The sequence below is a fragment of the Channa argus genome, chromosome 5 (genome assembly GCF_033026475.1).
Source record: "Channa argus isolate prfri chromosome 5, Channa argus male v1.0, whole genome shotgun sequence".
NCBI lineage: Eukaryota > Metazoa > Chordata > Actinopteri > Anabantiformes > Channidae > Channa > Channa argus.
The window spans coordinates 11,061,233-11,080,640 of NC_090201.1; the positions used below are offsets into that span (position 1 = coordinate 11,061,233).

Here is a 19,408-nt window from a genome sequence, read left to right on the forward strand (position 1 = left end):
CTTAGCTAAGTGAAAAGAAAATTCCATTGATGCAGTATTGATTCACAGATTTGACACAACAACTTTAAAGTTAATTATTAATTCACTGATTAAAACTTGTTGACTTACAGTGCAGCCATTAGGTTCAGCTCTGAAAGAGATTCAAACGCTCCATACAAAGCTTTACAGCTCTTCTGGCCTTTGCTCCCCAGAGGCTTTTGTTTCTGTTAGGCACAGCCCGGGAGGGTCTTGCAAGGATTGTCCTGAGTCATGAGGTCCTTCAAGTTTAAGTTTGTTAAGCATAGATTGTCTGAGTCTCAGCAGCTCTCCATTTCGTGTCGGTTCCGCAGCAGACGCTTGAATATTTTTTGGAGTGTGGACACAAATCCAGACTGGTTTTGATCGCGGCTGAAAAAAAAAAAAAAGATTTGTTGAGATACTAGGCTTGTGTAAATTATTAGGAAATGTGCAAATATCACCCTACAGCTGCTCTTAAAGAAGCACCACACAGTTTTGAACGACATACTTACAGTTTTGACTCGATTAGTTTTGCCCGTATGACATTCAAATCCTCCATGTATTCATCCTCTTTCCCATGCTGCCCGTCTGGAATCAAATCCCAGATCTCTGTGTTGACATACAGGGACCCGGGCAGGCTCAGGGTGGGCGGGGTGCAGGTAATCCAGCGACATATAGGGCAGCTGACAGTGCGGACGGCGCCCTGTATCTTGGACAGTTTCTTCAGGCAGGAGGTGCAGAAGGTGTGGTTGCAGTGGAGCACTCGCGGGATGCGGTCATCGCGGGAGTATTTGTAGCAGCACACGATACACTCAAGTTCTTCACTGAGGACCATAGGGACTGGTAATATGGAGGCTGGAGCCGAGAGTGGGCAATGTTTGCACACCTGCATCCTGCAGCACAATACGTGTTAAGAAACCAAGATTAATAAAAATCCACATTGAATAAAAATGAAGACCTGATAATAAATGCTCTTAAATAATAATAATAAACACACCACTGATTAAATCCCCTTAGGAACCAAACTTACTTTAGGACGAACCGAGGACCTGCTGGGCTACAACAAGAAGCGTTTTTGATGAACTGCGTGAGCTATACTCGCTGGGCTGCTTTTAAAGCAATTTCCAGTCAGGTGGGGAGGCCAGCATTTCCTGGGAAGAGTTAACTTCAGGTAGAGGTGGTTCCGTGGAATTCCGCAGAGTGCAAACAAATACCTGACGTGTTTTATCACGCGATCGCCTGCAGTTAGCAACATGATATGAAACTTTGACCGTGATAAACGACATGCTGCTAAACATTAGGCACACATTAAAGAAGGGAATAACAGGAAGGTTTTCTAAAATGCCCCGCCAAGCAGGGTAATTTATTTGCATTTACTATGAAATCGTACAATGTCACACAAGATAAACTGAAGCATGGAAATCTGAGCATTTGCTGTTTATTCACACAAACGCACTCCCATTGACATCAGTTGGTCTTTTTTTTTTCTTTTAAAAACGGTGCCAAGAAAAGAAGAGCAATAGAAAGGCGAATCTTCTGCCTTCAGACCACTTTTCTGTTGAAACAGTAGATACACAGTAGAACCATCTCTACTAACTGCAATGTACAACAGTAAATTATGAGCAATTATGTGAGTCTGTGCTGTAGGCTGTATGTGTTTACCTGCACTGCTTAGCAAACACTAGGCTCCTTAGAACCATGACAGACAAGCTGAAACTGTCCATAAATAAAGAGAATAAAAAGACAAAGAAAAAAAACAATCAAAGGAGAAAAATAATATACAGAAGCAAAATCTTGTTTCTCTTCATGTGTCTCCTTATTTGGACCGATATAGAGTGGTGCTATACTGTTCATTTAAGCCAATTTCTAAAAGGTACTGGTCTCTATTTACTTCTGTGCAGACACAGGGGTCACTGCTTGGCTCATGGGTTGGCTGGAGAGAACATCTGGAGACATTAGAGTACTTTGTTATAGGAAGACTATTTTATAGTAGTAGTAGCACTAGTGGTACATTCTTTGCTACTTGCTTGCATCATCAGGGGTGAAATTTGGTGCAGATACCCTTTACACACAGAAGCACCAACAATGTTGTATTTGCTTAGCATTGAAGCGTGTTGTATTAGGAGCTTTTTGTTGTTGTTGTTTTTTGTTTTTTTTAACTTCTGCTTTGTCATCTTCCTTTTGGTTGTTCAACTTACCAAGTGTATAAACGTGTGAATATTTGAGAGGTATGAAGGAGTAAAGTTGCAAAATCGTCATCTTTTAAGTTGTGTGAAACATTTGGAGCCTAACAACCATGTCTGTGGATTTACCATTTCTTTTAACTAGCATGAGCTACGTGACACACAAACTCATAAACACGCCCACTGTAACCTAATTCAACTGGGATGTGGAGAAACTGGTTATTGAAAGTAACTTCCATGTAATTTCAACTCGGCAATGCATATGAGGGAAAAGCTGGATTAAATACCAAAGGGTACCGATGAAATTAAACAGAAGACTGTTCCAACTCACATTAACCACAGAAATAGCATAACTTGTCTTTGCAGCACCACCTTTGACTTTAAATACGTGGTGCTCAGTCTCCATGAGCTGATGACAATCAGGAAACGTGACAGATGGAACTACTTTCTGTGAAAGTGATGGGCAGAAGGGACCTACTTCAATAATTATCTACATAACTTTACCAAACTATTAAGCCTTTAACAGTAATGTTCATGATAGAGCAGAGCGATGCTTCTTTTTCTTCCATTAATGCTTTTCCAGTAAAGCATTTCTGTTGTGAGCAGCTCCTCAGCATAGTGCAACAAACTTTGGCCTGTCTGCATGTTCCCACTTCTACAGTCCTCCACAACCCATGAGCCAAGTTTGCTCCTACAACCAACATAGACCACTGCAGCACAGAGAGAATCACAACCATTTTAATAAGCCCCTCCAATCCCCTGGTCCTAACGCCACTCCCGTCCACTCCCCCACCTCCTCCTCTAAAACCTTCCTTGGTGGGTTGGCTTTGAGTTTACCTCTTTCAAAAGTCCGTGGTGGTGGTGGTGGTTGTGGTGGTCGTGGAGGGGTTTAACCCTGGACTGAACATCCCTCCCCCACGTAGTGTGTTTGCAGAATGTGAGTCCACTAGCTGGCTCGCCTGTAATGGGGAGTGTCAGCCTCAGACACCCGCTCCTCTCACTCCTGGGCTATGCTTCTCAACACATACTTGACTGTGTAGGCAAAAGCTGCAAAGCCTACAATTACAAACAGGTTGGCTAGAGCCCCCCCTAGAAGTCCGTGGTTGCGATTAGCCTGCTGCAGGGCAGGGGGCGGGTTTGCAACCCCAAGTGGGATAGGACCTCCATTGAGGGCGGGGAGCCCGTAATGGGCCTGTTGGGGGTCACCGTCGGGCACCACATCGGGTAAGGGGAGAGGCTGAGTACGGGCGCTTAACTCTTCTTGGGCCTTCTGCTTCTGCTTTATCTCCTGTTTCAGGCAGGAAACGAGATGGAAAAAAAATTAATAACAAAAACAAAAAAGGAGAATGACAGGTTAGAGATGACCTAATACCTACATCAACTACATCAGGAAAAAGCTCGCAGAACACTTTATCCTTCAGGTTGAAGGCCAGGCTTTGGGCTGACAGCTGTCTTTTCTGTAAAAAGAATAAAAAGGAAATAAAATATTTGAGGGTTCACAGATTGGTAGCTTTTGTGATCAATTAGTGTAAGTATTCACCGTGTAGTCCGAGGTTTCGATGCTACCGAGGGTGGGTCCTTTCTCTACCATGAAGCTGAGAAGACCTGTGAGGATCGTGGAAACTGACCATGCAGGGTTCCACGTGTCTGGATGGAAGTCTGTGATGGATAAACATAACCTGCAGAGGAAACAGATGTTAAAAAAAAATAAAAAATAAAGGGAGCAAAGATGCAAACAATCACCAAACAGACAAAAAACATGACATAACCCACTTTTACCTTGTATTGCATTTAAATCTTCCATTTGGTGTTATCATATAGATACTTGGTGGTTTAAAAGGAAACTCCCGAGGAAATATGAGTTTGCCATGATAATATCCTCCTAATAGAAAAAAACATAAAATTATGTAGAGGAAATAAAGTCAGTGAAAACTTCAGACAGAAAATGTGAGTAAGATGGAGCCTTTTCAGTTTCAGTATACTTCCCACACTATGACACATCATTTGCAAACCCCATAGATCAGGTATCAACAGGTCATAATGCAACCATTATCAAATGAAAGGTGCACAAATGTGTAAAACACATTTCGTTTCATCAACTAGGTTTTACCTTCGTATGGAGTTTTCTCAGGACCTCTGACCACATAGTGCCTAGAGAAAGGAAGAAAGATTTATGTTAGCCAGAAAAAAAATTATAATTTCAGTGGTTAATACACATACCAGACCACCAGAGATGGAACAAATGATTTCTTTCCTATAATAAGTAATGTAAGTAATTTGGTCTATAAAAAAACAGTGACATATCTCAGAATATGTTATTACAGCTCCTGTTTTGGAGACTCTAGGACTATCGAAGTTTTGGCATCAAAATTTTTAGCTTGATAATCAATGAACAAAATGGTAATACCTATATTTGACATATATACTATGAGAGTCTATCAGTAACACCTGGACACATATACAATAGCTACAAAGCACAGATTTACCCTGGTTATGTATATAGTATATCTTTTACATTATTTAAACGTTTGGCCCTGAAAAAGATCCAACTGAAGCCAAAATGCCAAATAGCAATAATTTTAATAGGAAATAATGGGATGTTTCTGATCAAACTACACAAAGTTTTGCCAAATTTAACTTGCTTCATTATTATGACTTCATTACTACTGAAGCATTTTTGCCACTGTGCATCTTATTCTATTTTTAAACTTCTACCTGTTCAATTAACTTTAGGTGGTTTGCAACATTTGCTAACATTTAGGCTGAAGTTCTCCCTTTACAACATGACTTTATTGGTTAAATAATAAAACTGAAACACTTGACTATAAACAGAGCAATTACTTACAATATGCACTAACACATTACATCTGAAAAGCTGTGATAAGAGCACATATCTATAAAACCATATTCCATCATATAAAGTAAGGAAACACAACCACTAACTCTACACCCATTCCAGAGAAACAAATCAGTCAAAGTTTATCAGATAGCCAAGGTAAACAGGCATGTGAATATATACTGCATATAACAAGGTACAACTTTCCGATGAAAATTACAACAGGAACCAGACAGGTGGCCGATAAAATGGGTAATTTTCTTAAAGCATAGCAAAGGATGTTTTGTGGAAAAATCTACAGTCTTTTCAGATGTGGCTGCTATTGATTACTTGGCTTCAGTTTATCTTTGTGAATTCACAAATTCCACTAAGTTGTGGTTTGTGTAGTAGTGTTGCACAAACACATGCTTAAGATCATTTGTCTCCAGTCATGCAGTTTTGATTGTATTAGTTTAGATTTTCAGGTATCTTTATTTGTAAGTGAGGCTCTACCCAAATACAACAAAGAATTGTATTTGTGTTGCAGCAATGCAAAAATGTAGCCAGAAACAATGCCTTCAACTGGTTTCATTTTCAATATTTAACGAAGAAATTTTGTGGAATGTCAATGGAAAGGTGACAGTGTTACGTCACCACTAAATATGGAAAAATATGTCCACACACATTTCTGCATATACAACATAACTAACAGGAAGAAACTGAATCAAAACTCTGTACTTTTTCCAGCTTATATGAGTCATTCTAACAATGAAATTCTCATAACTCACTCCAGCAGAGTTTACAGAACAAATGATACAATCATCTAGTCTGAACTAAATAGGTGATAGACTCAATCCATCATTTCCAGCATTTGTCCAGAGATGGAATTTGAAGAGGCCACCTTTTTGCCAGTCCCAAGATAAAATGGGAGGGTTTTGGCAGGAAGGGCATCCAGCGTAAGAACTTATGTCAAATAAACGTGCGGAACACGTTCCACTCTGGTGACCCCTGAAGGGGCAAACTGAAAGCCATTGATCTTTTTTGATCAGAGATGGACTTTGAGCATGGTGACATACACTAAAGCTGTATGTACAGCTAAATCCAAGAAGGAACTACTGCTTGAACAATTTAACTACTTTGTTGCAGTTTGCTGTAATGTAAATGTGTGAATATACTTCATATATATTAATTATATATTATTGAAACCTTGTAGAGATACACTTGAAAGAAAACGTTTGGAAACACACTTTATTTTTGTTTGTTATTTGATCAAATGGTTGTAAATGGCTCACAAAACTTACCAAAAAAATAAAAAACAATTTAATTTTAAGTATATGTGAGCACAGAATGGTGGTCAAATCAAATTAGCATGTTAAACTTTACTTTCATAAAACAAATGCCCTTTGCATCAATACCTGCATGAAAAATCTGATTATTGTACTGATCAGTTTTTGCTAATATTCAAAAGTAATTTTCTCCCATGACTTGTGCAGAACATCCAAAAGGTCTGCTGAGCTGGTTGGGCCGAATGCCTGAATTCTTTGTCCAGCTTCTTCCACACTAGCTCAATGCAGTTTGGATCTAATGATTTCTTCCATCGCCAAAGCATCCCCAGACAAATCTACAAGCTTTTAATGAGCTCAACATCTGACAGGTTCTTTGCTTGGATCCAAATAACTCAAACTTTGACTCATCAGTCCACGAGGCTTTGTTCCTATTCCTGTATCTTGGCCCACTGCAATTTTTTCGCACAATTTCCCAACCTTAGTACGCTTTTTTTCTTGGCAAGTCTACTCTCAGTGTGTATGCATACAGATTTCTTGGTGGTTTTATTCAATGGTACAGCCAATTCAGGAGCAACAAGGCCTTTGTTTATAAAGAACACTCAAGTATTTTTTTTCTTCATGGCCTTCCACTGTGCCTTTTGCCCTGATTAGCCTCAGTTGCAGCATGTCTCTGGGGACTGTAGTGCACACCTTTTAAAGAAATCTTTAATTTCTTGGCTGTATCTCAGAGAATAACCTTGACAGTTATTCACAAGTCTAGACTGACAAGTTTCTAATGAAAGCTGTTCTTGTTTGGCCATTTTTAATTTTAATTTAAATGAAAACTCTGATTATTGGTTTCAGTAGAATACCACAAATTTGTCAGGTCAATGCTAGAAGTAAAGTTTAACATGCCCGTTTAATTTAAACATTATTCTATGCTTGAAAATTATTTTTTTCTTTTTTGTGATACGTTTGATTGAATAAAATCAACAAAAGATTTAAAAAAAAATACAAAAATGTGTATGTGTTTCCAATTGTTTTATTGTCAGTATACACTAACAGCTGTTTGCTTTTTAAAAAAGGTCACAATGCTTTGTGACCTAGTTACAAAGCATCAGGTTTTACTGAAAACATACATACATAAGTCCATATGCGAACATTAAAATGCAGCATGTCTTGGTGGTAATGTCTGGCTCTGGGCCTCACAAGGACAAACAACTTACCATTCTAGGATGTTTGAGGGGAGAGGTTCTGCACAGATGTAAGGCACAGGGTCTTTCTTAATCCTGAGGTAATCCTGCTTAAGTCGCTGAGTGGCTGTGGTTGGAGCTCTTTTATTCCCGTTGTTGTTCATCTGAAGATTTATATAGACATGCAAAAGAGAGATACTGAAATTTATTTTGGTATCTTTGGTCTAGACATTTGTTACATAATTTGTTACAGTGAAACCATTATTAGGATGTAATACTTTACACAACTAGTTATCCTTCCTTTGCAGCACACATTTAAACACACAGCTGTTCAACTGATAATCAGATAACTGTAATTATTTAACACTATATCACCGTGCTGCTATAATGCAGTAACCATGGCAGACATTTATCACTTTTGCCAGTGACTCTGTGGATTATCTAGATTACTGTGTTACTGAATGGTTTAGTCAATAAGGAGGCAATTTGCACTGATTAAAAACAAAACAAAACAAAAAGTAGGCCTAGTTTTCTGTTGAATGACAAAAAGAATAGCTAAATGTAGAATCAGGAGACAAGTCATTCTATGTAGACTACTGATACAAGGCATCGATTATTTATGATTTTAGCCCGTTTTGGTTGGAAATTTTAATTATTTCTTCCAAGTTTATATCTTCATCTCTTATAGAAATGTATATTAAATTAATTGTATTTACTGTTATTCTGATTTATTCTAAATCAGTGAAATAAACATTCTATTTTCAGGTCCTCACATCGGAAGTTTGTTGCTTTTCTTTGACAAAATACAATAATAATTTGGTTGTTGAACAGCTTATGTTTCCTTTTTAGTTAACGGATTCGAACCCACGACCTGGTGGCTCAGCTCTGTGGCTTGTCACTTCAGGGGCAGGCACAGAGTAAAGTGTTCAGCACGTCGATTTAGCATGAGTTTGTATTCGGGCCTGGGACCGGCTCAAAGGTGGCCCTTGGTGGTTGGACGGGGCCACACTTGGTGGGGTGGGATTCGAACTCATGGCCTTCTGCATCCCAACCCAATGCTCTGCCACTAATTCACCAGGTCCCCTAGCTTATGTTTCCTTTTTACCTTAAGTCTAAGTCATAAATAAAGTCTAGTAAAGCACAATGAGTTGTTTATATTGGAGCGGTACTAATTAAACTTCCCGTGTCTAAGATAAATATTTACATGGAAATGTGCGTAAACTAGTATTTTAAGACATTATGTAGCTACATGTAAGGTTACAGATGACATGGCATGGAGTTAAATGTACTGTATTCCAGTGGAGCCCAATGAAGTCACTGTTTGCCAGCAGCGCCACTAACCCATTAACATTACCATGTGGTCAACAGCTTACATTTGGTGCCAATAAGCTAAGAAAATTTAAATTATGTCTCTTACTTGTTAAATAACAAGTTAATACTCAACGTAACTTGCGTTTGCTAAGGCTAATCCGCTAGCCTACTTGGCAAGCTACGTTAGCTAATGTTAAACTAAACAAATCGATAACTTCACGTTGATAAGCATAAGTAAGACAGTTACCCAACGGCAGACAGAAGACACAAAGGGCAAACCAACTAAAGGATGACATCCTGTGTGTCTATGGTTTTACTAATCGGGGATGTCAGTAATGGCCCGTCAGGCAGGCTAACAAGACTAACCGAGGTACAGCTAGCATGTACAGCTGGTTCAGTCCTGTCTGTGGAAAGCAAGTGCGTTAGCCAACAGAGGCTAATGCTAGCTAACCCAGGCCCTAACTAAACTATGTGTAGCCAGCTAGCGTTAGCAGCACCTAGCACAAATACTTCTCTTACTAAGAAGAGCTGACCCCCACATCTCTCGCCTTAACAAACTAGAGGGTGTGTGTGGAACAAACATACCTCTCCAGAGACCCCAGTGACAACAGGTACCGTAGCTAGACACGAAATAAGGCAGTTATTTCTGATGTCAAACCCCAAACCGAGAAGTGGATGGCACCTACGTAGCTTTAGGTTAGCTATCGCCAGGAGCAGGAAAAACGACACTTCCGGTTTTCTTCTTCGTTTATCCCATGGTCAGTAAGATAATGGTATAAGAAGCGCATTACTGACACCGGTTGATCTGAAATAGTGTCTATTTATTACAAACCCTCAAAAGTCCGATAATACATTTTGCGGAAAATAATTCAATATCATAATAAATTAGTAATTTCCTAACTGCTGTTACACGGCTGACACAAACTGTGGTGTTTGATTATTTTAAACACTTCCCTTCAGCTTGGATGCCCTCTTACTGATGATTCTGCTACTGAATAAAGTTTCTCGTTACTATGGGTGTGAGCCAAGGTCTCAAAGAAATCACAATGAAATGCAAAAAACACTCTGGAGACTGGCCTTTTAATCGTTTTATTTCTGCCACACAGCAGCTCTGAAAATCATTTCACTGGACATTTGCAGCTGACAAAATAAAGATACACAAAACAACAAAAGGTGCGTGTTACTGATTTTAAGCATTAAGTTTAGTTTACTCATCACAGAGAGTATGGTTAAGCCTTTTGTGACATTTGAATAAGATTTTCTTATACCTGTGAAGATTTTCTTCTACCCAAGGAACCCTTCTTGTTCTTAAAAATAACCCAGCTGTTGTCACCACTTATTTTGGCCTGAGCATAAAAATTAAACTGTAGAAGCGACATGGGGTTTAAAAACAACGAGGGTTCACCATTGATAATCAAACAAACTAAACTTTTATGTTATATTATGGCAAATATAGGATCCAGTGTTTTGCAGGGCTTGATACAAAGTCTCTGGCTCGGCTGCTTCGGTTTTCAAAAATGTTTAAAAATATACAATATCTCTTGTGAGTTCCTTAACTTTATGAAAGTGCAAAACGCCCACAATATTGCTGGAGTTTCATTTTTAATGCAACATGGTATGTTTGCAGATATTCTGGTGTGCTATCAGAATTCTGCTACTTTAGGTCAACAAAAATAAGACCTGTGCATATGAACTCTTTACACTAAGTAACATGCTGACATGACTCAAGTCTATCATTTGATTAATTACTGTATATGTACAAAAGAAACTGAAAATAAAGCTTGCTATAACTTATACCAGAGTTTAACCATTTGTGAAAGTCTGAAACACTCACTTCACAGCATCAAGTCTTTTTAAAAGACATGTAGCTGCCTCTCATTTGATACCAAAGGGACTGAAGAATAGTTAGAAGAAGTGACAACCAGCAGTGGCCACTGGATTCTTGCAGCAGCTGAACTGTATGCTCCTTCTCCTCAACTTCTCGGGCTGGAGAGACGCGAGGAGAGAAAACTCGCGAAAGACATCAACACTGGAGATGTCACCTGTAATAGGGAATACTGACATCAAGGAAAGTTTTGGCCCACAGTGGGTCACGGTAGAGACTGTAGAGACCTCTAAACAGGTTTTTCTAGTTATCAAAACACCAGTAACCAGCACATTTCACTATTAAGAAAGAAAGACAAACCCTGCTTGTTGAAACCAAAGCCCCTGCAGACTATGGAGTGAAGCTCTGCAGTATAGTTTGGTGGTACAAAGAAATCTTTTCCTTCAGGATAAAGTGGCTCATTGCTATATAATATTTATTCTGATTATACAAGTAAATCCTTGGTAGATGTCACACACTTAACTTGTTTTTTAAGCACATTTAAAAAAAAAAAAAAAGACTACTTTTCTTGATGAGATTTTCACCCAGTTTCCAGAGCTTTAAATTAGGAATTTACAGGGAAAGAGTGGTGAGCATCCTGTCCATTTCACTTCTGCATCATTCAAAGATTTGTTCTCCTACATGTTTAAGTGATAACCGGATAAATGTGCTTAATATACCAATTCACATTTCTTAATAAAAAGTGTAATGTACTTACCCATCCTCTTTGGCCCACTATATAAGACGTTTCAACATTTTGGGGGTATAAAATATATGTGAATGCTGCATTATAGCGGTTTCCTGCTTACATCTAAATGCATCATGCACAGAGAGAGACAGAGTGTGTGCATATTGCATAACAGAAAGGGCGACAGACCAAGACACCTTAAAGATTGCCCACAACCAGCAGATGCAGAGATAATTATGGTATCACACTAGCTCGCTAATAAGACAGCACAGGATGCTTCACTCACTCTATCCCGAACATCCTTGGCCTTAACTCTCCTGCTGCCCGAGTCAACCCCTGTGGTAACGAAAGCAATGATATGTCAGTCATTGTTTATTTCTTCAAAGGGAAATGTGATTCTTCAATTTAGTGTAAGATGAGGAATTAGGCACATTAAACCATATAAATGTTCTACACACTGGAGACACTGAATTATTCAAGGCATAATGTTGTTACTGCAAGCTAGAAACTGAAGCACTATTTAATAATGTATGTGCTAGCAGTCTGGGGATGTCCAAGTTTACACCTCAGTTACATTTACTGGCCTTACAGAAAATCATTTAATTGCTTTGAATAAGCCAAGTGCTACCCAAAGGTTGGTTATAGAGCAAAACAACATTCTAGACCAGATTGTAAAAAGTAGCATTGTCCTTACATTAAAGCATAACTAAATGTCTATAAAAAGCTCCTTTTTAAAAAAAAATGTATCGTCCAGAGTAACAGATTTTAACTACAGTATATTGCTGGAATGTAAGAGAATGCTACAGATAAGACATGAGATAGAGACAAGAAATAGGAGCAAAAAGCAGGAAGCAAGGTTAGTTCATCTGGAATTTCTCAGTTTTATTGTATGCATTTTGTTTTTTTTCCCCTTCATTGCTTCTAAAGACAAAAAGAACGTATTCCAAAGATATCCAAATGTCAGTGAACCAACATTTCCTCCAAGTACTGTAGTGGAAAATCTTGTGACAGGTTTTGTTTTGAAAGATAATAAAAGGAGAAACATGAAACAGTCCAGACAATCAGTATCTGTGATTGAATGCTGACAGGCAGGCAGTTGGCGTCCAGTTAAAATACACAAGTGTAATATTTACAGCATCTTTACTTTGAACAGCACCTTTAACCAATTTTCTGTCTCTACACACAATGGACACAACATTTAATACTCCCTCTAAGCTGAGAACCCTTAACAGTTTGGTCTCAGTAGCTTCGCATCACCCCCTAGACTGGTTCTACTTGCAGCACATTACACTATTGCAGAATATGATATCTTTCTGGCCACAGTTCTGTAACATCTTTTGATCATGTGAGCACACTAACAGTGTTTCTAACACACAATCACGATACAAAGAATGTTACAACATAGTCTTATCTACTCTGAACAGGTTCAGTTTAAAAGTCGTGATATCATACAACAATCACACTTTCCCTTTAAAAATTCTTTGGCCAAGGAAAATAAAACCACAATATATATAAAAAATAGTTTATGTAGGAAAAAACAAACCAAAAAAAGACAAGAATGAGAAAGTCACGAAAGATTTGGCCTGTGGATGGAAGAACAGCACAGAGGTGCAAAAGGAAGAAACATCTGACACCAGAGGGGTCATGGTGGTGCATGCTCATTCCACAGGACTGCACTGCACAGTATGATAAAACCATAGAAAAATATTTTATCATGCTCATAAATGGTGATGCAAATGATGTTGAACATACCAAAAATAATTCTGGCAAAGCATGCAGATAATACTGTCAGTACTGACCAGTGAGGGAATCCAGATACAAAAGTACATCCAAGACCAGAGCTGATTAGACATTTTTTGCTCTTCACGCTCATGCTGTGGTTTAGCACATTCAGTTTGAAATAAAATAATCAATACAGCATTAAAGTGCCAGCTTTGAGTAGCTGTAGATCAGCAGAGAGAGATCTGTGTTTGAGTTTTTATTTCAAATTTTAAGTGCTGTAGCACTGAGTCTGAAGAACAAAAATATCTCTGACTGTAGGAAAAACTTCCTGTACATCGTTTGACCATTGTGTAACAGTTTTAAAGAAATGTCCTCAATAATCTCACTAGAGACTATAACGTGGATGAGTTTATACAACACATGCAGGTGTTGTTCTATGCCCATGCGACAGGGTCTATGCCCAAACTGCAGTGAACAGAAGAATTGTTTGAAAAGGTTAAATATAAATCTGGTCATATATCTGCCCTGCATGATAAATTATTTTCCTCACTAGTAACCAACTAATGATTGAAAATCTCTTTCAGTGATATCTTTGAATGCCAATAATTATAATCAGAGCAATTTAAGGCTATTCCAGAGGGAAAATGAAAGCAATCCTTTTGTCTGTAACGAATAACTGATGATGCACATGATGTAATCTAAAGATGTCCATTTCCCTTGTAATTTCAAATAATCCTTTCAGATTAAAATGACAATCACGAACAGAAATGCAGATGAAAACTGCATCCATGAATTGCACTAGTCTTCTGGAGAGATAATCACAAATAAAACAGAAATAAAACAGATAGAGTGTAAATGTCACACCAAGTTAAATGAAAATTCTAATACTGTAGATGGGAAAAGTGCAGTTTCTTTTTATCCTTTACATAATGTATCATAATATATTATTTACTATACATCTGTCTCTCAGTATTCCTTGACACATGCACCCATTTACTCTCCTCATCCATTCACTTACATCAAGTATCTTACATAGCAGGCGAGGGTCTTTTAACATAAGCCCTTCAGTATTTTTGTCACAGTATTACATATAATTTCCCCTCCTGGCCCCTTTGTATACACAGTAAACTACCCTGTCTACCTCTACCATAGCATGTCACTGACTCCTTTTTTGTAATAGAAAAAATACCATTAGGCGGCACACGCGCACACACAGAGCCACGCACGCACGCAGGCATACGGGCATACATGCACACAGCAAGAAGGTCCTGGGTTCAGACCTGCCGGCTGCAGTGTGCATGTTCTCGCAGTGTCTGTGTGGGTTTCCTCTGTGCACTGTGGTTTTCTCCAACAGCCCAAAGACATGAACTTAGATTCACTGGTAGCTTTAAATTGGCTGTAGGTGTAAATGTGAGATGAATGGTTTCCTGTGTGACCCTTAGACTGGCAATCTGTGCAGCTATTCCTTGCATCTTGCTGTGATCAGCTCCAGCATCTCTGCGACCCTCAGCAGGATAAGTGGTAAAGATAATAAATAGCTGGATGGACAAATACCATTTTTTTCACCTCATGCCACAGCACAGTTTTACGATTATCCCTATAACTTCTAAATATGTATATTTACATGTCCAGCTAAAAAGAGATGATTAGGGAGGATGTCACATAAATGGTGTGGATAGATATAAAGTGTAGATGGTTAATGCAGTAGGATGGTTTAGAAGTAAGAACTGTTACAGTAAAACCACACCCTCACATGAGAGGTTATACCAAGTTATTAGTTAGAGGATGAACCTGTTGGAAAACACCAAAATGTAGATAGTAGTAGTAGTTATTTTACTGTGTGTGCATGTGATGCAGCCAGCATAGCATGGGTGGTACCGAATAAAGGCAAGCAAAAAGATAGTGGTGGTACAGAGAAGTGGAGGTGGTGACAGATTCATGAGTAGAGATCCATCAGGGGTTTCCTTATAAGACTGAACACCCCCATAATGAACAAGATGTACCCTCAACTCTTCTCATATGCCCCCAAGAAGTTGCCTGTAAGCCTAGATCTACATACCGTAAATAGGAGCCTCGAGATCAGTGTCTAGGGGCAACTTCATCTACATGATTATATTATGTTCGAAGTCAGGAAGAATATATATATATATATATATATATATATATATATATATATATATATATATATATATATATATATATATGCAAATATATATAACCAGAGCACATGCCCTTGGACACAGAAGTGACCACTAGCATTCTTCTATGGTAAGGCAGATGAATTCCTGGATGCACTTCCTATACTGCTGTTCAGTGGGGCTACTGCTGGGATATTGACCTGGTTGTCCCAGTGGAGCCTCGGCCTCTCGCATCTCCTCGTTCATTCGTGCTAGACGCAATCTGTAGAGAGGTGAGAATGGGAAAGGCACAAGACAGGATATGGACAGAAGCAGAAGGGATAAATGGGACAGTAAAACAATAGGGTCAGATGCTGTAAGCATGCACATTGTATTCATCAAAAACAGCAGTAATTACTGCATATGATATTCATTTCTACCGATCTGCAATCAACTTTATTTATAAATTAAATCAACTGCAGATGTTTTTCATGCAGTTTGCAACTGCTTGTTGCAGCCATCAGCGTTCAAGCATAAATGTTTGACAATGTATGAAACAAATTAAAAACTAGGTCATAAAACATATCAGGCCTTAGAAAAATTAGTATGACTTACAGGGTGACGATGTCTGCGTTAGCAGCCTGCACAGCGATACTTAAGGGGTCGTGGCCCTGCTCATCCATCTCCGTCTGTGATGCTCCTCTCTTGAGGAATAGACACACCTGACTGTACAAAACAAAAAAAGGGAATAATACTATCATTTGTAAAATAAGAGTAAATAGCAGAAAGATCTGATTTTTTTTTTACGCAATTAATAGCTGTATTTGCCATTCATTGATTTGTCTCTTTATCTATGTGTTTTTTCTGAGGAAGCAAGATGACACATGTAGGTCCTTTCACTGAAAGAGAAACTGAGATCTGGTATTTTTGTGTCAACAGTGCTGTGTCCCCAGGTTTTTCATTACTAAAACAATTGTATCCTCCAGTCAGACAACTTCAAAGTGGATTGCTTTAGAAAATGTAGTTGTGCTTTCAGAGGAAAACGTTTACCTTATGCAGTTACATGGTAAGACTTGAAATGATGGGTATTTGTCATCACGAGTTGAGTGATTACATGGAACTGAGTTCTTGTTTTTGAAAGGTCATGTTTACACCTACATTACCACATGCTATTGTATTTCATGCAGGCTGCAACATGAACTGGGAGACGCAGAGAGTGCAGAGACAGGTTCCTTGTAACCGGTTTGTTCAGTTTGCTGCCATTTCTTACCCAGTGTGGCCCAGGTAGGTTGCGTGGTGCAGCGGCCCTCTGCCTCTCATGTCCCTCTGGTTTACATCGGCTCCATTCTGTAGCAGGAACTCACAAGCTATCAGAGATCCCTGACAGAGGCAAAGAAATGCAGGCAGTTGTTTAGGAGGTAAAGCTTAATTTTATGGGTTCCTTATCTTTCAGATAATTCCCTGGAAAAGTTTGTCATAATTTCCGAAGACTGAACTGCTGTTGGTAGTTGTAAATTATTAGGATATTGTCAAGAAGGTTCTACACAAGTTGGTACTACAAAAAAGGGAAAATACTGCAGTAAAATGGTAAAACAATACTGAAGATAAAAATGTAGACAAAAAAGTCCATTCGACAAATATGCTTTTTTTGATCTGAAGAAGGGTTGTTATTGAAACTGATACAAGGATAAAAAAAAACAAAAAATGTCAAAGCTCTTTCAAACGTTCCTAGGTAGTTTCCACAAGGCACATTTTCTGTTCTGTTAAAATTTAGAAATGTTACCAGGCAGAACAAACATTCTCTCACCCCAATCACCGCCTGTATAAGTGGCGTTTTGCCTTCCTCCTCCTCACTTGCAGCGTGTACATCAGCACCATGAGCCAAAGCCTCTGCCATGAGGGGCAGGTTGTGCAGATGGGATGATCGGTGGAGAAGTGCGCCAGGATGTAGCTCCCTGGGGTCATCAGGATCTGAAGATACTTCCTGTTCGATTTCCACCTCACCACTTGAAGACTCTTCCGACTCCTCCTCTGGGGGTAAGGTAAGCAAACAGGATGTCAGTAATATCTTTCTGGGTGAGGGTGCAGTTTATTTCAAGTTTTAGCACCAAAGTATGCATTTTTAAACAAAACTGATTAAATGAATGTAACATATTCACATCACATCTATGCTTTACCGCACAAAAGTCATTAATGGGTGTCCTGACACCAGTATTCTTCTTTTATGCACTTTTATATTGTCAATAATGTGATAATATTCTTGCGTCAACACAACAGACTCCAGACACACCTTCTTCTGTGACACTGTCCACCACTGAGCCAAAGACCAGGATGTCTGTACTGCCGTCAGTACTTCCTCCCAGGCCACTGTCACTGCTAAGACCTGCGGGGCCAAGCATCGCCAAGCCGCGGACACGTTAATCATTACAGAGCAGATACTGTACTGTTTATACACACACCACCATCACTATTAAGACTGCAGCATTCATAGGAAATGGCCAGAGGAACTTCAGCTTGTGGGTTATTTTGTCTCAGCTAGAAGCCCTTAAATACATTTTCATAAATCTCTACAATATTCTTAAAAGTATATTGTGGCTGTATTGGTGTAGAGGACTTACTACGAGGACCAGAGCCTGTGTCGAAGTAGGAAAAAAGGGAGTCCAGCTCATCTGGACAGAACAGTGAGTCTCGACGAAACTTTGCTGCTGCTGCTGCCCAAGGACAAAAGATCGCAAGATTTTATTCTGGGCCTACTGTGCTGTATGCACTGTATGTGCTGCAGTTCTTGATTTTTTAGTGCTATGGTTACATTTATAACAACATGCATTATACTTCAAACACACGTTAAGTCCCGACTAACCTGCTGAGAGGTTTGCAGGTGATGCGCTGCCTGGCTCGTAGCGGTGGTATTTTCTGCGGGCTTTGTTGGGCGCCCGAGCAGAGCTGTTGCGTCTCTGGCACTTTTTCACTGTCCACTGCCTGGACTTCCTATCACCCTCAACCAATGCCGCACTCCCACTCATTTTCTTCAGGAACCGCTTCTCCACGTATTTGGACTTAATCCAGGCTTCTTTCTCCTGTCTGGAGGAGATGATCACAAACATATAACTCAACTTTAATAGGACACATATAGTTGGGAGAGTGTAATCTGGGCTGAAGAATACTTTGAAATAAGATTGTGAACACTGAAAGCCAGATATTAACTGGCATTATTAATTAATGGAAACGCTTCCATTAACTTAAATAACTTCAAATTGGTGATAAACTTACACACAAATGCAACTAACAGTAGGATATACAGTACATAATTATGTGTTCCCTTTCCAGATGCTCCTTTAGGAGTAAAACACTGACCTTGAACTGGAGGGTCCAGGTTTTTTTGCTCCTAGTTCCTCACAACCTCCCTCATAAATCTGATTAATCACGGTGTTCCCCAGTTCACACATCAGCTAAATGTTACAGAAGCAAATGGGAGAAGACAGAAGACAGGGTCATTAAAAAAACAAAAACAAAAATACTCATCAAGTTGGTAATAGCAATTCACTTAAAGAGTGAAAAATGTAACTTTGGTGGGGAAAAAAAGCACTGCACAGAAAAGAAAAGCTGTAAATGTCTTGTATGGCAAATGTGTTGAGCACCTTGAGTAACTCTGGTTCCCACGAGTCTAACGTCAGAGAGCGCACTTTAGAGCAATGGACGCCTAAACTCCTGAAAGAAACATTTAGAGGAAGATGAGATTATATAAAGCAGTTTATGAGAGTTTACATCTTACTAGAAGATGTTCACAGGTTGGCCTGTGGTGCCAGACAACTTCTGTTTCTCTGCACTCAAAGAGACTCTGGAGGTCTCTACAGTTATGCTATGTTATTACCCACACATCAACTCTGATGACTTTAGAAGTTTAGTTTGGCAGATTATTCCCTTGTTTTTCAGTTTCACACACTAATATTTTTATAACATCCAGGAGGTATGCTAAAAACTGTTGGTGTGTTTTCTATATCCACAACAGCACTTTTTGTGGTGGGACGACGAGACACTGAAATGTTATTTCAAAATAATATGGAATTAAACATGCTTTAATGCAGTCAGCTGTTCATATGAGTTGTATAAACAAAACAAGCAGAAACATGAAAAATGTGCAGTTTGACATGTGAGAGGAGAAAGATCAATATAAAGACTTCACCTTTGTATAGACATAAAAGCTATAGGAATGCTTATCCAAAATTTAGGTTTTAACATGACTGATGATAAAG

General features: G+C 39.0%; 3 protein-coding genes across 10 annotated transcripts in view; all 3 read right to left on the reverse strand.

Annotated features, from left to right (window-relative positions):
• Positions 1 to 37: 37 nt before the first annotated feature.
• Positions 38 to 1,181, reverse strand: LOC137127008 (E3 ubiquitin-protein ligase RNF186-like). Its single transcript, XM_067503275.1, has 3 exons — positions 1,028 to 1,181; positions 510 to 890; positions 38 to 387 (listed from the first exon to the last, which is right to left on the reverse strand). Exons 2-3 carry the CDS (start codon positions 887 to 889, stop codon positions 297 to 299), a joined length of 471 nt encoding a protein of 156 aa, XP_067359376.1. The 5' UTR covers position 890; positions 1,028 to 1,181; the 3' UTR covers positions 38 to 296.
• A 148-nt stretch (positions 1,182 to 1,329) lies between these two features.
• ube2j2 (ubiquitin-conjugating enzyme E2, J2 (UBC6 homolog, yeast)) lies at positions 1,330 to 9,505 on the reverse strand. The gene is made up of 7 exons (XM_067503274.1): positions 9,350 to 9,505; positions 7,487 to 7,617; positions 4,291 to 4,331; positions 3,960 to 4,062; positions 3,721 to 3,859; positions 3,557 to 3,637; positions 1,330 to 3,468 (listed from the first exon to the last, which is right to left on the reverse strand). Exons 2-7 carry the CDS (start codon positions 7,615 to 7,617, stop codon positions 3,178 to 3,180), a joined length of 786 nt encoding a protein of 261 aa, XP_067359375.1. The 5' UTR covers positions 9,350 to 9,505; the 3' UTR covers positions 1,330 to 3,177.
• A 332-nt stretch (positions 9,506 to 9,837) lies between these two features.
• Positions 9,838 to 19,408, reverse strand: part of LOC137127001 (arf-GAP with coiled-coil, ANK repeat and PH domain-containing protein 3-like) — a 52,055-nt gene continuing 42,484 nt past the window's right edge. For 2 of the 8 annotated variants that reach the window (XM_067503258.1, XM_067503261.1), the window contains exons 16-26: positions 18,794 to 18,863; positions 18,510 to 18,604; positions 18,016 to 18,236; positions 17,774 to 17,863; positions 17,446 to 17,538; positions 16,963 to 17,186; positions 16,426 to 16,535; positions 15,771 to 15,881; positions 15,377 to 15,438; positions 11,603 to 11,652; positions 9,838 to 10,806 (exon numbers count right to left, since the gene is read on the reverse strand). In XM_067503258.1, coding sequence (XP_067359359.1) covers positions 10,738 to 10,806; positions 11,603 to 11,652; positions 15,377 to 15,438; positions 15,771 to 15,881; positions 16,426 to 16,535; positions 16,963 to 17,186; positions 17,446 to 17,538; positions 17,774 to 17,863; positions 18,016 to 18,236; positions 18,510 to 18,604; positions 18,794 to 18,863 — 1,195 coding nt within the window. In that variant the 3' untranslated portion in view covers positions 9,838 to 10,737. Of the gene's footprint in view, positions 10,807 to 11,602; positions 11,653 to 12,173; positions 15,439 to 15,770; positions 15,882 to 16,425; positions 16,536 to 16,962; positions 17,187 to 17,445; positions 17,547 to 17,772; positions 17,867 to 18,015; positions 18,237 to 18,509; positions 18,605 to 18,793; positions 18,864 to 19,408 lie in introns of those variants that run through there. The other 6 variants (XM_067503255.1, XM_067503260.1, XM_067503254.1 and 3 more) reach the window with 4 other exon arrangements.